Below are 20686 nucleotides of genomic sequence, written 5' to 3'. Positions count from 1 at the left end.
TCTTTGGCTAAGAAGAAGACATTTGAACTCGAGGTCAGCCACAAGTGGAGGAAAGGCAAAGAGAAGGGTTCTCAAATGCAGTTGCTTTTATCAGTGTTAGTAGATGTTGCAGTACCTCCCAATTCCATTCTGTTGTAGGCAAATGCATGTGGCCAACCAAGCAGCAATAACACAACTTTCAACTCTCTCAATACTAGTTAGGAAACTTCTCTGACATTATTTCTGTAATTGTGATTGCAGATGTAATTGTCAAGGAAAACATCTTGACCTCTGTGTCGCTGGATTCAGTTTCACGTATATATTTTACTCTGGCTTTAGGCCAGCAAGAAGCACACACAGAACACATCTGGATCCAAAAAGCTATTGGAAATGGATTTCATCTGCACACTGATGATGGGAGCTAACAGTGAGTTGTGTTCTGCTTCAATTAGACAGCAGTAGTAATTCTATTGCAGTGATCATACTCCAGCCCCCTACAGAAAAAAAAAAATCATACTCTGAAAAGTCTGCTAAAGGAAGGGACAAAACAACTACAGTACCCCTCCATCCCTCTAGTGAGTAAGCCAGCCAGGCAGCCCCTGAATGCTTCTCTACTTATGATGGTGACAATCACAAAGTAAGGTGCAGAAGGCCACAAAAAGGGAAAGGAGAGAAGTACAGGTGCACTAAACTTACCCTGCTGCATTACCTGTAACACACTAACAACACATCAGCCACTGTGAGGGATTTCTTTGGCCTTTGGTAGAAGGCTGACTTATATGATACAACAGAACAGGAAACTGTAGGACTGAGTTATCTCTGTATGTCATCCATTTAGCCTAGAAACAAGAGTTGGTATACTTCCTAAATTCTTTTACTCTATCTCTTGAAACATTAGCATAAACTAAATAAAAGTCTAATACCTCTGAGCTGAACATACAGTCTTATCTTCTGGATTCTAACTGTGATAAGGGCATTTTGTGCTAATTCTTGCCACAGGTACAATGCAAAGTGCTTCAGATACCAGTTTAAGCTCATTGTTATACTAAAATGAAACATAGCAGGCTCTGAAGAGGTTAAATGGTTACTATGGTAATCTCTGACATGTTTTGAATCAGTGTTTAAAAGGTGTTAGAGGAAAAAAAAATAAAAGAAAACGGCTAATCTCTTTCTTTTTGGACCACTATTCCTAAACCTTTGTCTCCCCATTTCAAAAATGCATCTTTCTCTGATGTTTCTGGAAAACAAAATCTTCTAGCTCTACATGAAGTGGGCACAACAAAACAAAGAAATTGGAGTAGCATACAACCCCTCCTCAACCTTCCAGTGAAAATGCTGTTATCATCTTTGTGGGACCTGCTCTTCCTTCATGACTGTAAAAATGCTGCTCTCTGTTCTGAAGGTCCTTCTAATGACACTGTATTTTGACACAGCTGTTTTACAGCTTCCCTCAGCTCCTGATCCCAGTTTATAAAAGCCATCAGATAATGATTTCTGTCACTTGTTGGTTTGGAAATATAGGGGAGAAAGGGAAATAAGGTATTAGCCTGGACTACCACGAAGCTTCTGCCTGGAATCCCAGTGAGGCCATTTCTGCCTCTGGATTATGCATTCACTGATGCTGGTAGTCAGAAAAATAAGTAAGTATATAAAAGTCCAGTTGGAGAACAATGCTGAACAATTCTAGATACAGCACATTCTGTGACCCTTTCACTCATCAGCTGGTCCTACATATTCATTTGCAATCTCTCCATTTGCTCTCTACAGAGGTTTATACTTGGGAGTACTCCATAATAAAGTCTGTATTGCCTGGAATTCCTTCAGCAGTTTCCATCCAAAATATCTCTTCATACTCTAGCTTCAGATGTGTTTGATCCCTTTCAGTAGCTTTCTCAAAACTATAAAAACACTATTCAGAATACTGCTTTCCAATCGCCGTTGAAGGTGGCTGTGTCTTTGAACTTTAAAATATCTTCTGCTTGAGCAATAAAATCCCACACAATAATATTAATATGTGGAGGCTAGGAATTTCCCACTATTCCTTCCTTCAGCTTTGTAATTTTCTATAAAGTTCTTAGCAATATACTTTGTCTGAAACAAATATTATTATTATTATTCTGTGTATTATGGGTCATTAGATGCTTAGCACCAAATGTAGGATCTACTATTTCAGCACAGTTTAACCTCAAGATGCCCTTCTGCACATGGAAGGAAAATGGTAATAGGAATGTTTTTGGCAAATAAGCAATACATGTTTTTCTGATCTCAGAATGAATACTGTCCAGGAACAGAAAGGCCCCAGAAGAGCCTGAATTTAACACTATCACTGAACTTCTTCTTCTTTTATACCGTCTTCTGTATTTGAATTTAATATCTGTAAAGCCAGACAGTTTGAGATGAATTGAGACAAGCTCCCTTTTGATTTCAAGTGAGCCAATTACATTATTTTTATTATAACACAAGAAAGTGACCTCCTAAGGCGTCTCTTCCAGAGAGGGATTTAAGAAAGAGAATACTCAACAAAGGCATATAGTGGGACTGTCAGCACCTCAAGTATGAAAGGTAGGAAAAGAAATGCATAATTGTAATGAACTGAAAAGAGTACCCTTACAGCTCCACTTGAATCATATTATTTTACCTTTAAAATAATTTTAGCATCTTCAATTTCAAGATGAAAAACAACTGATTAACTGCTGAAGAATTTTAAAGCAGGATTGCTTATTCTCAAACTTCTGAACCTCTGTTTTGTTCCATGTCTTACTAGGAAATTCAGTTCCTTGGCAGGACAGATGCTGCACTTACGATATTGAACAGGCATTCAACAATCTCTGTTTACCGCATAAACTCTTCACAAAACCTGAAAATTAAAACCTCCTTAGATTTAACATTTTAAAGTTTTAATTTGGAGTAAGAAGAAGTGAACTTGAGAAGATGTAAACACCATGAAGAAAACATAGTGTTCCATTATAACATGCAGATAAATCAAGGAAATCTCACATTTTAAAATCTGTCTGACACTCTGACAGCATCTCCATAGGGGTAATGATACTTTCTTTCACAAAGCACTGTGCTATCTGAAAAGCTGTAAAAGAACTAAGTGTTATTACCAGTCATGGAAAAGGCCTATTAGATCATCTGTCCATTGCTCATGTAACTATAACAGAAAATAACAGTAGTGATTTACTGCTGTAATTTGACAGTGATTTTTAAAAAAAAATGTCCTTTCCTCTTAGATCTCTACAAGTTTCAGTTCCTGAGAGTCAGTGAGCTGGGTGGCTCACTAACTTTGTCACAGTCTCTAACTTCTGTGAAGTACATGAAGGTATTAAATACACGTGTTTCAGACCCACTTTTCCACCTCCTTCCTTCACCTTTTACTTCTGGATAAGGCAGGAAAGAACAATCCTCATGAACAGCACGATCAAACAGAACTGCTCTCTCACTCTCCATCTGCAGAACGCTTCCTTCTCACCCCTTTCCAAGGCAGCACTGTGCATCTCTCCTGCTGGGGGTTGTGCATCATGTAGGAGTGTGGTGTTTTCCAGCAAACCTCCCACTCAGAAGCCTTGTATAAAATATACCCATCATCACCCATTGTGGTATGAGCATGCATCCATCATGTAACCTAACCTAACCATCCATCCACCTAACCATGGTGGATGCCTGATCAGATAATGCATAGAGTCTCATGTGATGGCAGTTGTGAAAGATCTGCAGAACTCTTGGTGGTGGATACTGTCAGGTCAACCAAGATCCTTCTCCTTTTGAAATAACACTCTGCTTCTCCACTGCTTTCAAGGGAAAGAATTGTTTCTGCTCTTCCTTATATTCCCCAAAATTTCTTGGCATGTTTGCTACAAACGGTTTTCAATTTAAGTGCCAATATAACAAAATGTCTGGAGGGAAATCAGCTGAAGTATTCAGAAGATGACTCTCACTATGATTCAGACTGCTGTGAGCAAAGAAGAGGTCTGTCTGGTCTTCTGTACTGGAGTGATAACAGATAATGGATGCAGTGTGTACTCAGATAAAGTTAATAGCAATGACATCTGGTAGATGACAGAGAGGAGCAAACTCTTGTGATCTGCTTTTTAACACTCTGTGCCCAAACCATTATATGTCAGACTTGGTAAAAGTGAATAACCTTTCAGTATCTACCACTCCTCCCTCCCACACTCTCAGACAAATGAGACTGAAGGACTACTAGACACAGCAGGAAAAAGGACTCAAGGTATGCAGCTCATTAGTAGTAGCCTCCTCAATATTTAGCAGTCATTGCACATTCCCAAAGCCCTCTCACAGTCATAACATATGCTCATACAAAGGCTTGGATCTTCAAAGTACTTCACCAACATAAATATATTAATAAGACCTTTCCCAGAAGAGAATGCAGTGTCAGAGAGATGCCATTCAAGTGACTAGGCTGTGAGAGATAGAGTTTACATGATTTCATGAAACCTTCACCCTCCGTCTTCAATTCTAAGCCCATTTAAAAAAAAGGACAGAATGTACAGTGGAGCTTTATGAGCAAAAAGAAGAGTAACTGCTTGTAAAATTGTTTTGCCCCCTATGATTGAAGTGGTAATCAAGTTGTAATTCTGTGATGTGCATCAAAGGAATTTTACGTAAACTAAAACTGAGATTTTTATATTCACTTTGACTGATGCCACCTAGATAGTTCTTTTAAAGTGACTAGTGTCAACTGCCACTGATTTACTTTGGTATACATCTTGTCTAGGGGTCATAATGAAAACATTAAGGACACTTTGGCAACTTATATTTAATTTCAAACTTATACTCAATTTCATATTTAGAATTGTAGTTAGCACTAGGTTGCTGAGAACTGACAAACTTGCCTAAGTGTTGTAAGGGCAAGAAAGAAAATAAAGCCTGTCATTCTTCAAATACTGCAAATCTCATGCAGATGTCCTTTTCAAGGACAAATTCATTACACAATTATAATATGTGTAATAGTCAGCAAAAGATATTTTGTTAGCAATAGAATTACATTTGTCATAAATTTTTGGATGAAATCCAGTTGCTCAAGTTTTAATTTGTTGTTTTAGTAAGCCAGACCACCATATCATGTCCATGGTCACTATCAAGAGACAAAGACGTGTCTACTGCTACACATCTGATAGAGGTAAATCATGTTAGCCTTCATATACACAGTGCTGTCTTTGCTAATTCTGAAACCAGGGTACTTGGTTGCAGCTGTATCTGCTGTGAATTCTGCAACATCTGCTGGGTCAGTTGACACCCCCTTTATGCAGATATGATCTCTCCCATCCCTACTTATTACCACTTAAAATACACTAGAATTTGCCTGGAATGTTTTCTGTGGAGCAGGGACTGGAATATCAAAGACGGTAAGGTACTTGAATCAAATATGGAATATGCATGACATTTCATGTGAAACACAACGCCCAAACTTCTGACAGATGCACCTCTCCTGCTTCTTGCTGGAGATTTCTCTTCCAAATTGGGCTAAGCAATTATTTGAATCTGGCTCAACATATATATGACAGAAGTAGAGTTCCATAATAGAGCAGAATTAAGTTTGGATTAAATACACTTGTCTAATGAGTAAGTGGTTTTTGTAGGACCACTTTTTATTTGTACAGTGAGCTTATGAGCTGTTATGAACCAGCTACACACAGTATATAGAAAATTAAGATTAAAATGTCTCCATATACCTCAAGTTGTGATATTTTTCCATATTGACTGGATATCTTGCATGCTTGAGCACTGAGATGCAAAAATAAAACACGAGACCTCCTATAGTATGAAAAAATATTTAAGGAGTTGCTTTAAGCATAGTTTTTCATATCAGCATATTGCCTAGCTCCTTATAAATAAAATGGCCATGCTTTGGTGGCAACTTCAAAAAGGTTCCATCAAAAAAGTATAAAAATAATAGTGTTTTTTCTCCATAAACAGTACCTGAAATTTAAAGAAAGGTGAGGGCAACCTAGATTTCATCTCTACAGCAAACTATTCAAAGCTCTTGCAATACTCTTCTAATATCCAAATACTTCCAGAATTATTTATTTTAATTATCTCCTTCTGTTTTAATAAATAGTATTTTCCAACACAGTATGCATTTCTGGAAGTAGCTCACACACTCAATATCTATTACAAGCAAGGTTTTAATCATATTGTATTATAAGGGTATGAATTTTATGAAAGCAACCACGTGACTGCATCAGGTCTTACTGTGCATGTTAGCTAGAACACTTAAGAAGCAACTTTCTATGTAATAAGGCAGATGAAACCCCACACTAATCTGTAGCATGTTATCTGTAAGCGGCATATAGGGATATCATTGTTTATATTCTAAAAGCCTAAGGTTATACTACAAAGGCAAAGTGACAATTCCATTTCGCATTGTTTGGCTTATTTTTTGTGTTTTGAAACAGAAAAGCATGAAACAATTTGAAATCACACAAAGTAGTGTAATAAAAGTAAGTAATACAAATAAAATTTGTTACTTAATAAAATTTGGAAGGATTAATACACTCCAATTTCACATTTTCAGCTTTCTAGTATGCTGGAAACTGAAAAGAACAGGTCCCTTGAACTAAAAACTTCCTGTATCTCTTTTTTTCATTTTCATATTTAACTCTAAGAGTAGAAGAAAAATGCCCCATATAGCAGGGCATATGGTGACTGATGTCACCTGCAGAAAGAGAGCCCTGCAAATACTGCCACTATGAAACAATGCCATGCAGAACAGTCTCAATGTAGCAGTGGCTTTCAAATCAATAAGCAGTTGAAAAAAGCCAATACAGTCTTTAAAACAAACACTCAAAAAGGAAGACTGAAATCTACAATTTCTGAAAACTTTAGAAGGCTGCATGGCTCTGCATTTTATGCGGTTTTCATCACTTTTAGTCTAAATCAATACTCAGGTTTACATCACTTGTGAGAAGGAAATATTTCATTCAGAGATTGTCCTTTTAATTATAGAAACTAAGATTTGAATCCAAAGCACTTTATTAGCTGAATTAGACAATGAGAAACTCAGACTCATGATTACTTCTTCTCCCACCAGAGAATTAAAGCATGCTATGCACTCTGAGTGGGCAAGTCCTGCCTTTCAAACAAAAGATTTAAGCAAAAAAGTTGGATGCATCAGTATGAACAAGCTCACAGGATGCACAACCTGATGATGAAATATTTCCAAGAAATGTCTTGTGTATATGTAGCACTATACCTAATAAATAACTGATGAAAGTGATGTTGACAATGAGAGGAAAAAAAAAAAGGTGATAAATATTTGAGTAAGATGCCATTGCAAGGTTTTTGTAAAATTCATAATTCTAATCAAAGGATATTACTGGATAGCAGTTCAATAAAACTGTAAGGTATTTCAGTGAAACCCTACCATTATCATCAATGCACAATAAAATGTCTTGAGATGCAAACCCCTGAGAGCCACCAAGAAACCTAAACACACACCACTTATAATCAAATGCAAATTCTATGTTCCCAAAATGCACCAATTCAAGAAAATGTCAAACTCATTAAAACATTTTTAATATGTTGCATAAAGTATCAAAAAGATTGAATTAACAAAGGTGAATGTTGCATTCAATGAGTATTGGAAAAGATGCTTATCAAAAATTTATCAGGCAAAGTAAATCTGAGAAATGCTGATAACAGATAGGAGCTGTCTCGGCAAAAACAAATATTGCTAGTTTGTCTGTTTCTCTAGGTGAGGTTAAAAGTTTTCTGGAAGGAAAAAAAAGTCTGATTTTTCTTACCTCTTCTTTCTCTGCACTTTGCAAGTCCCTCCATTCCTCAGTGACATGACCGAAGTCCACTGTGTTCATTGCAACTTTATATTCCCCAATGATATCATGTTTGGAGAAACGATCAAAGTCATAAACTGCCATCACTAAAGTTTTTCCACCCAGCTCAGAGTATGGCACCTGCAAAGACAAGGAAATGACAAACTCTGCATCTGAGACAATAAAGATTGGTCCACTGCAATGCAAATCTATTTCTTTGGTTTATCAGCTGTCATCTCAGGTAAATTGAACTGCAGAGAAAATTATGAGGTGTATTTGTTTCAGAGTTACCAGATGCAGTATTTCTTGAGACAAGGCTCTGGCACTCAATAGAACAATGTGGCAGCTCACTCATCACTCCTGGGTTTTTCTCATTCTACTTCAAATCATTTTGTGGGTGATGTAACCGAAACAAGAAGCCAAATTACTTGCACTGAAGACACATGAACTTTTCACACAATGGTGTTTTTTTCTCAATAAATCACCTGTCATCACTCAGAGATGGCTAGCTCCCAGACTCAAGAAAAAAACAGAACTGGCTTACTATATATGAAACAAAGTAATTAGACACTGGATTTGTCTCTTACAGTACCAATACCTATTACTTACCAAGGCATATTTTTCAATACTACACCTTTCGCATGTTAGACACTAAGGTGCTTTTAAGTCACAATGTGTAACTAGAAGTTGTGGTGGCAGAAGGCCAAGTTCTAACTAATTCTCCAGTTGTTCTCAGGTGGTTCAGACAGATGCTGTGGTTTGGATGTTTTCGGTCACATTTTTATTAGGATGGAGACATGCAGTTCAGGTAAGCTGCATCTGAGTGGCTGTCTGAAAAGGCCTGATTTAGGAGTTGTTTGGATTTATATGAACACTTGGTCAATCCGAATACATCCTGCAAGTATAAATGATTTCCATGGGATTCAGTAAATACTTCTTTCTTAATTAGAAAGTGAAAGCATGGTATTACCATTGGCCTTGTTAACCTCTATGTTCTTGTCTGCTTAAACCCTACAACTGTTGTCTTTTGTTACTGTTAAGCTTCCACTTGCTTATTAAAATACTTACTAATAAGTAGTCATTTTCTCTTTGCATAACATCTTATATAACATTTAAAATAAGCTTATCAAGTTGAGAGTCAGACCTAGCTTCTGTTATCAAGTCGAATAGTTTCAGTGGTACATGGTTGTGTATCTTAGTAAATACTACAGCAAAATCTATTTTTCATTCTCTAAATTATCTGTAGTTTCTAAAAAGGGCAAAGGTATATGAAAGGAAAACTGTTAGTTTTATTTTTACACAGCCAGGAAAACAGGAGAAGAAAAATGTTCTAAAGTTTGTTTCTCTGTTAGCTTACAATACAACTTAATGGATCCTGGTCATTTGGAATACAAAGACTACATTCATCATTTATTTTTCTGTACTTGACCTCAGTAAAGCTCATTTTAGCTACCTCCCTTTCCAAACGTTTCCTTAATTTATTACTTCTAATGTAGCCTCAGTCTCCAGCTTTGCTCTGGACTATCAAGGATGGACTCAGCTCTCATGAAGGATTGCTCCCTCTCCCTGCTCTCTGCTCAGACATAATTGGTCTCTTGACTTAAAGCAAGTGAGATCTTGGTAAAAGGACACGTATACAGGAGCTTTTTTTCTGGAACAGATGTGTCACTCCGCTAGACATGAACCCTATTCCCACTTTGGATCTGAGGAGGAACACCTCCCTCTGCCAGGCTGGTGTAGTGTAGCTAGGATTTCTCGGTTCCTTTTGGCACTGCAGTGTGAGTATACAGTTTAGACAGCTGCCATCTGACAAACACGTGCACCCTGGAACAGCCCCATGGATGTCTGGGCAAAAGAAAAAGAGAAGGACTAAGGATCAGGGCTCAAGATGCAATACAGCAGAAACATAAATCAACTCATTCTCATTAGCTGTACTTTGGGAGGAAGGCAGGCAGCTGTGCCCTGCGAGAAGGCAACAGCACGGGCCTGGGCTGCCTGGTGGGCAGCACTGCCAGAGAGATGGGAAGGATGCCAACAGAAGCTGTGCACCTGAAGTGGGTCACAGGAGCAAAGCTCTGCACCAGTAAATGAGACACTGTCAACAGTTCCCACGGAAGTTGTTATTATAGTTGCAGTACCAGTTAAATGGTCACTGGAGTCCTCAGAACAATGACAGTACCTGGCATGCTCTGCTGGTTTTATCTCAAGTACAGGCCACAGACCACAGGGGATGATCAGTACCATACTGAGATGCACCTAAGCACTCTGTCGGGTCTGGCATGGAAAACAAAATATTTTCTGGAGCATAAAATTTAAATATTGAAGATGTCACTTACAACAAGTGGACATTATAGTCCAGAAGTGGCTGATCTGGTTTATAACTTGTGTCTTCATCTTAGGTGACAGCATTATTTGTTCTTTCTTTGCTTTTGTGAGCTGCACGGGAATATGTAATTTAGAACTCTGTTTTCTTTTAAATACTCTCTTAGGAAAGCTCAAGAAAGAAATAACTCCCCACAAAAGATTACTTTTATGAACATCTTCAAGGAAAAAATAAGCTTATATATGCAGTAGCAGTTGTGGCCCACAGGGATATCTTTCTCATTGAATGATTTCATAGCCTAAGTCTTTCACTCTTCCTATTTTCAATCTGTAGCTTTGTGCCCAATTATAAGATTGGGCACAAAGAGAAAGGCCTGAAGTAACAGCAGAGGAATGTATATAAGGAGAAGCCCTGTGAAACATGCTGTACAGTATTCCTTTATTCTACGTAACTGGGGTTTAAATTCAGCCATAGTGTTAGAAAAACACTATGAATAGATACTATTGGAACAGTGTAAATACTGTAATGTAAGGCTTACCTACATTTATTTAATTCATATTTTATTAAACCTGAGAAAGGATTTCTTTTCATACATAAAGTAGCATGGCAAAGAACTGCTATAACAAAGTCTAGCGAGATTAATCTGCCATGTTGTCCTTCACCCATTTACTTCCCTTGAGTTTTAATTTATATTCCAGGAAATGTTATCCTGAATTTCATAAATCAGATCTTTAAAGAAAACGTTGGTCTAGTGAAATTTAGATCACATTTGTCAAAGTGTCACTGTTTTCTGAATTTCTTGTATGTTTTATCCAGCCATAAAATATTGATCAGATTGTCATCTGTAAGGATAATCAAAGTGCCTAAAATCAAACCATGCCTTTTAAACCTATCTGACCCTGTATTATACAGCAAGATAGAGTATCATGGCTTTCTACAACATGAAAAATCATTTTGCTACAGTTATCAACTAAAACATCTGAATTCATAGCCAAGCATGGGATACAAAGTGGTTAAATTAAGAAGTATCAATAATTAGAAAAAAAATACCTTGAATGTAAATTGCTCATTGAAAACAGGGTTAAGGGTCTTTCTGTGGACTTTTGTCTCATATTTCTTCTTCTTATCAGGCAGCAGGAAGACTTTCACATAGGGATCCGATGTACCACCCATATCTAATGCAGGCAGCTCAGCTGCTTGAATAATCCCAACCAGAAGCTGAAAAGAGAGGAAAAAACAGCAGAATTAAATTTCAAATAGATATCTATAAAAATACTGTAACAGAGGAATGCATATGCAGACTCTATTTCTGGTCTAGGAGAAACTACACTTCCCTCGCTTCTCCCTGCCACCCCCCACTCCCCTTTAAGGAAGGCAAATGAAGCAACACTATTGACTTTAGAAAACCAATTATGGCAGATGCAGATTGTACAAAGGCTGTTTTAAAGCAGAAAAGAGGTTTTCAAAGGGCAGCTGATTACAGCTAAATACAGACTTCATCCTTGTAAAGACTGCAATCAAATAACTTTCAATTGCTCTCTCTTCTTGTGCATTATTTTTCGATGCTGAGCACCATGAATAGAAATCACATTATTAAACAATCAAGAATGTCTAATTTTGACTACAAAATCTGTATTCTAAATCCCCAACACGTAACCTTCCCCCAACCAAACACAAAAGGTGATTAAAATCAAATGCAAATTCTCAGCAGAGCTTTACTGAAAACAAATGAATCTTGCAGTCTTCCTTATATTTATGTTCTCTTGCTATGTACATGAATGGGCTCAGGCAGTAAACTAAGGACAGAATTTTCAAAAAATATCTCATGAAAATGAACCTTTGGTAACTAAATGCATATAACAATTTGTAATGTCACTGCAAAACAGAAAATTTGTATTTTTAAATCTCTTATACACTTCAAATATAAGACTGAAGCACAGATGGAACTTGTAAATGTCTTGGCTGTTTTTTGTATTATAAATGAAGGTTTATGCTATGGTATGTTATGGTATATCATGTTATGTCATGTAATCTAGAGATCCCTGGCTGCATGAGGCCACATCAGCATAATGCAGCTGAGAAAAAGAAAATACTTTTAATCTTGTTTCATAGATACAAAACTAAAGGAAACATTGAAGTGTTTCTTCAGATATTAGGAACTGGGAATGAAATCTGAGAATATTTTCTTCTAAATCAGTGCTTCAATCACAATATATTTGCTTCTCTCATGGGTGAATTGCTTAAAATTGGAAACAGGAACTCAGGAATACAGAACAATGCAGTTAATCTGTGAAAGAAACTTCTGGCTTCTAAGAGACTCCGCAAAGTTGGACTTAAAAGTTGACCAGTTTTAAATTCACAGTATGGTCTGCATGCTTTCCCACTGATAGGACTCTTAAGTTCCATGAAACATTTTCCTTTTGCTGTATGAAATGCTTCTTTTGTGTCTCATTTTTATTCTAGATACATAACAGTTCACAAATACATGAATAGGCTCAGGATCTACACCAAGTTTTTCACATCAAGGAGTGAAAAACAAGTCTATGTTTTTTAGTTAACAGCGTGGAAAAGCAATTCAATTCCCCTTTACAATTTCTCTCTCTAAAACTGAGGCACAGTGCTCTGGAGAGTTCATTGGTTATCTTGTATTCTTAACCCTTTGCAATATATTTATAAAATTTTGGGACTGTAGTTTCATGTCATTGCATTATACTAACACAACTGAATCCCCTCTCCTACTCTTTTACATCATCTATCCTTTGACAAATTTTAGGCTGCTACATAGTTTATAGCAGCAAAACAAAATAGAAATCCGCAACTCAGATAATTTATTATCTTAATTAAAGACAGTACAGACTTACAGATGTGTGGTTCTTCCATCCTATTTTCCTTTGTAAAATATGGCTCATAAAATCAACATATCCTTTAATAAAATTCACACAGAAAATTTGTTTTCATAGTCTAAGAAAACTGAAATCCATTTTTCAGAACACATTTGCAGCTTTTCCTTTCCCCCTCATTAAATCTTCTGCTTCTGAAGGGTCTACACTTCATACTGATTTCATACTGATTTCAAGGAGGATCAGTGTGACTTATCACATGGCCAGGTAATTTGCTCTGGGATTTGAGGAAAAGCTCCTTTAGCAACAGTTTCTTGAAAGGCTTCAGAACTCTTTTTAGCTCTTACATTGTAAAACAAAGACCAGTAGTCAGAAGATTGTTGAAAATACAGGCAAATACCATTTATTATGCAGGTCATAGCTGTGTGTAAATACATTCCTGCTAATAGAGAGACTTCTCTTAATTTCTCTTATTGTCTTAGCCTTGCAACAAGTAAGAGTACCATGCTCTATGAACAGCATCAAATAAAGAATATGAATGTGGAATTTATCACAAGTACATATGGAAGGCAGTTCAGGTGATGAATAGGAATTAATGGGGATTTACCTTCAGTAGTCATTTCTTTTCCTAAACAGGAAAGAATTATGTGATTTTGACTGAAATTGTCAAAAAATTAAATGCAGGATATGTGTTCTCAAGATAACTAAAAGATACACAGTAGAAGTGAAGAACTCAGAGGAGTTGGTGCGCTTGCAAAATTAAGCACCGTGAATTTTAATGTGAGGCTGTGAATTGGTTTAATTGACAAAACTGATGCCTGGCAAAGAGACCAGGGAGGGGAATAAAATACAAGCTAGTTCAGCATGTGGCCAGACCTGTTAAATGGTCAATTCTAGGTCTACACATTATAGCGTCTATTAATTCTGAAAACTTGGTAAGCATGCCAAAGTTTAGTCTTACCAGCCTCAGAGCAGAGTATTGAAGGAGTATCAGTCATTATATTCTTGTCCAACCTTCCTGTTTTTTTGGGGTACAGACCTTTTTATTTGAACTATTATTCCAAAATAGAATTTTGGGAAGTGTACTTTCATGGAGAGCAACAGAACCTGATGCAGCTAGTTATTACAGCAAAGTGCACGCTTGATGGAGTGAGAAAAAGCAATCTTACCAACCTTGTAGAAGAACCAGTGAATCAACTTACCTTTAGGTCCCTCTATTTTTCATGCCATTCGTGTTTGCTTACATTTTAAATAGTTGAAGGCTGAAGCTACATTATAGTGACTGCACGGAAACTCCATAATTTATGTGGATTGACACTGGTTGGTGATGCTTTAATTTAAGTTAATAATCATTAGATAAAACTGGATATTCAGTTTTTGATTAAAGGTCTAATATAAAGTCCAAGTGCATTCAATACCAATTTAGTAGTACCCCTATAATGAATTTTCTGTTTTATTTTCTCCCTTTCCTCCAAGCAAGTAGTAAGGATTTTGGAAATATCTACTTTAACTAAGTGTATTTCTTCATTCTCCACTTGCACACACAGAAACAAAATATTACAGGTTGGTTGTTTCGAACCTGATTATTCTGGAAGTCATAATCCAAAGAATATTGTATTTTCCCTAGCTTCTCAACTTCTTTGGCTTCTTCCTTCTCTTCCCCATCAGTCAGCCCAGTCTCAGCATCATCATCCTTAAGAGCCTAGAAAGAAGAAATGTAATATTCATAAATGAGGCAAACTGTTAAGTAGCAGTTTAAAATAGACACAATCCTCAAATCTATTTTAGAGCCATTAAAAGCAAGCAAAACAGCAGAAATTCAAATATGCAGTTTTCATATGTATCTCTATTTTCTGAGTTGCTCAATAAGATGTTATAAATCAGCAAGCAAGCAATGGAAGTAGGAAGAAAGCTCCTTGGACTATAACAAGCAAGGATTGTTATAAAACCTGCAAGTAGAAACAAAATATCATCTCGACATGAAAAAATAGTTCTTCTGGGCTCAGACTGGCTCTTAAAGAGGCACAAGGAGGCAAACATGCTATTAAATAAGCCAAGTCACACATTCATTCAACCTAAGAATCTTGGCAATGTCAAACCTGGTTATACATGCTGTGCATTGTTTGCATTTGGCAACACATTTCTGTAGGACTACTGTGATAAAGAGCATGTGCTGTGGATGAGCTTTTTCTACAATCATATGCCAAACATTTTTCATGTTTTTTAGAATGAATATGGAAGCAAAGTTTCCACCATGCCATTAGCAAATGCATGTTCCTCCTTTTCCCTCCCTCCCGAGACCAATTTCCTTTTTATTCATTCTTGCAATAAAGCTTGGCTGAACCAAATTGACTGCAAGTTGACTTGAGTTTGCTTAGAAAGACACACAAAAATAAAGAAATGCAGTACTGCTTGCAAGCTTTGTCAATTGCATATAACCTATTTTTTAAAGGACACAGCAGTTATCTTAGATTTTATACATAATTAAAATACTAAATGATGTAATTTTTTTTCCTGGACCAGAAAGCAGAAGTATTTTCACTGTGTAAAAGGTAAATCATACAATTATTAAACCACATGAACGATAATTAACTATGTAGATCTTATTCTAGCAGATTCTTTCCTGAATAAGAAATGAAAATTAGACAAAAGTGATGAGGCAAATAGTGAAAAATTGTGTAAAATGTGAAAGTAAAGTTGAGAGTGTGAAAATAAAGAATCAATACTGAGCATTCATCCAGAATTATTTGCATGTTACAGTAAACAGAGTACTTGTCTGTAAGAGCCCCATCTGAATGAAGGTTCTTTCTATATGAAGCTTCTGTTTGCACAGACACACAAAGTGCCAGAATAAGATGTACTCTTTGTTGCAATGTAATTTTTCTGCAATTGTGTTTTTTTTGTGTTGTAGAAAACCTACAGCATTTCTTAACAATAGGTTGCTGCTGGAGCTCTCTGAAAAGGTAGCAAGGCTAGAGAGCAGCTGACAGTAGTTAGGGAAAGAAGAAACACGAAAGAATTAAAATTCTCACTCAGCCTTGAATACAGTGAGGGCCACGCAACACTTGTGTGGGTTTGGAAAGAAGGAAGATTCATCTCTGAAGTAGAAAATGTTCTTCTCCAGAAGCCAGATCTAAATAAAAAAGGTCAGACTCAAAACTGCATGATACTAAGCAATTATTTCTCTGCTTTTGAAATTAGCTAGTAATTCTGTTGGCATAGCTTAAATGAAAGCAATCCAACAGCTTTGATTTCTGTGAGCTGAGGAGCTGGGTCTCATGTAAATATAAATATCTGAATGTTGGTGAATGATGGACTCTCTGCTAGAAACATAAACTACATTGTACCTGGATGAGACTGGGGGGAAAGGTCAGTGATGGACAGAATCACCTGTGAGACTGCAAGAATAGTATTTTTTTAAGCTAACCATTTCTATTTGGAAGGGCTGAACTGCCTGAAATGAAATTTGGTTTGAGACATTTTATCACTGAGCTCTTAGTAAGTTCCCTGACTGTAGCACAACATTTTTGTTGGTACAACAACAAGTGTGACACTTGAAAACTGATAGGCTCTCTGGCAGACTATACATAGGATTGTCTATGGAGTGATATGATTATGCCAAACACTCTTGCTTTTGATAATAAAAATAAGCTTAATGTTTTATGGTCATAAAAAAAGATGTGACTCAATCTATCTGAAGCAACCAGGTTTATCTGAGCCTGGAACTGCTCTGAATCATCCTAGGATGGTCCTAAAAGAGGACTCCATGATAAAAGTGTGATATACAGCTCCAGTATATTATTGTTTCTGGGACAAGTACTGGACTTTCTGCTTTTCCATCTACTTTTGACCTGGATTTTCTTTGACGGGAAATATCCTATCGCCATTCCCCAGGGAGAAAAGTGAGAAGGCAAAAAGAACATTATATGCTGATTTCCAAGTCAGACGAATTGTAGTCCATCAAGGCAACAGTTTCCATACTTTCTCTGGGAAAACTACATTCTCTTCTGCAAAGCTGTTCAGTCCAGATGACAGAGCTGTGGGTAGCTCAATGTGAAAAAGTTCTTACTGTGACCACAGAAAATATAATGGGAAATTAACATCTCTCTTGCAAGGGAATTTTGAAGTGCAGGCAGGAAACACTGTAGGGTTAAGAAACTCGTCTCCACAGGTTATGAGAAGCCTACTGGAAAGGTGAAAGCTATTTCCATGAGAGATGGAAAACACTGTACATTACTGATATCAGCTGAGGAGCTACATGATTCTTCTTGACCTTGACTCAGAAACACTGAAACACTAAGAAAAAACATTGAGAAAGAAATAGTGTTTGGATATGGACACGTTTGTGGCACTGGGGGGAGGAAAAATAGGACAAATTATTATTTTTACAGCAGCCTGTAAATAATAGTTTTTACTGTTAAAAGAGGAATTTGCTTTCAAACTAGAGGCTAATGCTTCAAGAAGAAGCTGAGTCAAAAGAAGAACCAAAATTTCTCATGTTTGATTTAGCTGCTGAATTCCGAAGAGGAAGAAGAATTGGTTTGTTTCAAAGTACTTGAAACACCCCACAGGGATTTTAATTTTGTATTGAGATTCTCTGAAAGATCAATATTTAATGGAATACTACTACAACCCTCAATTTATAGCATACTGCATCACACTGTATTGAATCTTTCTGTTGCACTGCTATAATCAATTAAAATAAGCATCTATATTTTATTTGTTTTATAAAAAAATAAAACATTTTTAATTATAAGCAAGTTTTTTTCATCAAGCCTTTGCAACCGATAAACCGTAACCAGAAAGACTGGATTTGGATGCAGAGGAATGTAAGCCCTGCCTTCTCTAACATTTTCTTTAACTTGATGACATTTTAAATGTTTTTTTTCTCTGAAATATGCAACATGCAAATGCATAATTGCATTGTGAGGGAGACTGAATTTATCTTTTCTAATAAGAAATGACCATGATATTTAATCAAACAGTTTCTTTATTTCTGCATTACATATACAGAAACATACAACAGTAAAACATCTACATCCTCTCAAATGTGTATAAATATCTGAAAAATAGGCTTATATGTAAGCAGGTGTAGGAATGTACTAAGAAAGTGTTAATCCAGTACAAACATTTCAAGGTGATACATCTGTGCCTACTGAATTCAGAACCACTACTCTGCAGTGGTTCTTACAACAAAAAGAGCTAAATTACAGCAATTTGAGATCCACTGTTCAATCTGCTGGTTGCATCTTCACTTCCATAATGTTATTACGAGTGGTTTTCCAGCCTCCTCTTTTCTCCTGAGTTGTTAAAGAAAATGCCTGATTTTCAATTCTTTTGAAACTCCACACCCTGTAGTGGCTTTTTATACTTCCTGGGTTTTTTCTCCCTCTCATTCCCCTAGCTGACAAAATCCTCTCTCTGGTGACACTGCATCCTGACACTGCAAACATCCCTTGCTTTCAGCTCAGCTCCACCAAAAGCCCTGCACCTTGTCACTAGGCTTGCCCCACTACTATCAACCACAAACCACAAAAGAGATTCTGGGGCTTTAAACAACTTTACTTTAATCCCTCCACAAACTATGTGTAGAAAATGACAAGAGTCTGCAAGGGCAGTTGCTCTGCTGACTGCCTCCAGATTCCACTTGTGCAGAAGCTTCAGGACAGCAAAGTGGTAGGAGATTCCTGTAACAAAGCTGCTGGGGGAGCGAGTGTATTTGCTTGCCTCTGTATTGAGAGGCAGAGGCCACAATCATGACTGAGTCACGTCTTGTTAATGACCAGTTTATGTTGCAAACCATTTAAAATGCAAAGTGTCTTTCACTTTTGTATATAAAGAAATGCTTTCATTAACAGATTTTTTAGGGTTCCTTCTGTTTATGGGGTGGCCTACAGACTCACTTTTAAGGAAACAAGTTACCATTAAGCAAGAAGAAGAGACATTGGGAAGCAAAACAAAACACTGACGGAAGCCTGTAAGTTTGCTTGCTGCATGGTGCATGCTGCTGTACTGATTTCCATCTCCACCTGCCCCTCCATCATTTCTTTTGGAGTGACGAAGGGTATATTATTTTAATGTTTGAATGATGCCCAGTCCTCAGGCTTGTGCAATGCCTGGTGAGCTGAAAAAAGAAAACAGTTAGGATTTTGTAGCAAGAATGTTCTATGCCATGTCCAACAATGAATTTATTGGAAAGGCAATTTTTCCTCCACAACTAGAAATGACTGCTTTTCCACTAATGGTGGTACACATCTCATCATTATCTTTCCCATTCAAGAACATCATAATTCTGATCTGGCCAATTTTTATGCAAAGGGAAAACAAAAGCCTTTAAAAGTTCCCATCTGGTTCCCTATCACAAAGCAGACAAGCCTGCAATTGTAACATGTTCCCTATCACAGTCCCTCAGAAGGAAAGGCAACATTTCATTCATTCAGCATCTGCTTTCTCTCCATGAATTAATTTAAAGAGCATGTTGCGCCTGGGTTTCCAGTGGCTACGCCAGGCTTTGGTCATTGTGAAATCTAGTTTGCCATTACTGCTGTAAGAATGTTGGCCTCACATGCCAGCAGTGGGCCACACTGATGCATGCAATGAGAAAAACCCTGCTGGGTTCAGCATGCGATGCCTTGACTTGCTTGATTGCTCCCTTGCTTGATATCCAGCTTTTAAATGGTCTTCATTGGGTTATTCAAAAGGTTTTCTTTCTTTAGGAGCTCTATGACATGAGGTCATCATGTTCAGCTTAAGCATTTGCTGAATTGTTTGGGTACTAAAATACTAACTTAATCTGGTGCAACAGAAAAATACAGAAAATGCTACAGGTGTTCAGTGTAAAATATGAACACATTCATTTAAGTTGGAGCTGTTAAGTTCACAAATCAATCTGTTTTTGATGTTTTGTAAACCCCTATAGCCAGTGTTTATAGGCTGAAAAAAGATGAAGCTGATCTCAGACCTGGGAGCCTATTTTGGAAGTTCATCCCGTGGGTCAGGGTCTGCTTTGAAAGCAGGGCCCATGTGTGTGAACTAAAAGTAGCAGGCACTCCTGCAAGTACGCACGCTGCCGCGCTCTGCCCCACCTGCCATATGGCAGGCAGCACTCGCCTGCACTGAGCAGCAGGCTGTGAGTGGGAGGCAGCTTCAGGCTGCTTGGCCAGTGCATGCTGCTCCATCAATTGTTCTTCATCCTCCCCAAATGAATGGCAGTGGGCCAGATGGAAGCATGCTTTGGGACAGAGCTGGCTCCTTGACCTGGCAGGACCACTCAGAGTACTACATTTATTTGTGTTCGGAAAATCTGTCATACTATATAATTAGGACTATGTGTATTTGATACTGAAAATTAACCTAAATATACCCAGACACGATTTCCTGAGTGCCACTTTGATCTATGGAGAAAACGTTGGCATAAACCTGTTCTACTGGCTTAGTTCCATAAAAAGAGATTAAGATAATCTTCTGACCATCTTCTAAAAAGGACTTTATGAAGTACCTGATATTCTCATGTTTGAAGGCTGTTTGCTATTCATATTTACTATTTATCAATTTGTAAAGAGTAAATACCCTTGCTTAAAAAGAAAATTATTAGATATTCCCAAATATTTAGTTTTTATTTTAGGTTTTTAAAAACATACACCTCATTAATATGAACTGCTGTTCTTGTAGATTATGCATACCCACTAATTTCAGACATAGTGTAGGAGTCTAGCTCTCCGTACAGTCTGTGGATATAGGTAAATGTCTTG

The 20686-nt window shown here is 37.2% G+C and overlaps 1 protein-coding gene across 3 annotated transcripts in view; it reads right to left on the bottom strand.

The window, feature by feature from the left end:
- Positions 1-20686, bottom strand: part of SYT1 (synaptotagmin 1) — a 329209-nt gene that overhangs the window by 61204 nt on the left and 247319 nt on the right. For 2 of the 3 annotated variants that reach the window (XM_068190290.1, XM_068190291.1), the window contains 3 exons: positions 14515-14637; positions 11146-11313; positions 7746-7913 (listed from right to left, as the gene is read on the bottom strand). In XM_068190290.1, coding sequence (XP_068046391.1) covers positions 7746-7913; positions 11146-11313; positions 14515-14637 — 459 coding nt within the window. The remainder of the gene's footprint in view (positions 1-7745; positions 7914-11145; positions 11314-14514; positions 14638-20686) is intronic. The other variant, XM_068190292.1, reaches the window with a different exon arrangement.

The sequence above is a fragment of the Anomalospiza imberbis genome, chromosome 5, assembly GCF_031753505.1.
Source record: "Anomalospiza imberbis isolate Cuckoo-Finch-1a 21T00152 chromosome 5, ASM3175350v1, whole genome shotgun sequence".
Classification (NCBI taxonomy): Eukaryota; Metazoa; Chordata; class Aves; order Passeriformes; family Viduidae; genus Anomalospiza; species Anomalospiza imberbis.
This window is presented reverse-complemented; position numbering and strand designations above follow the sequence as displayed.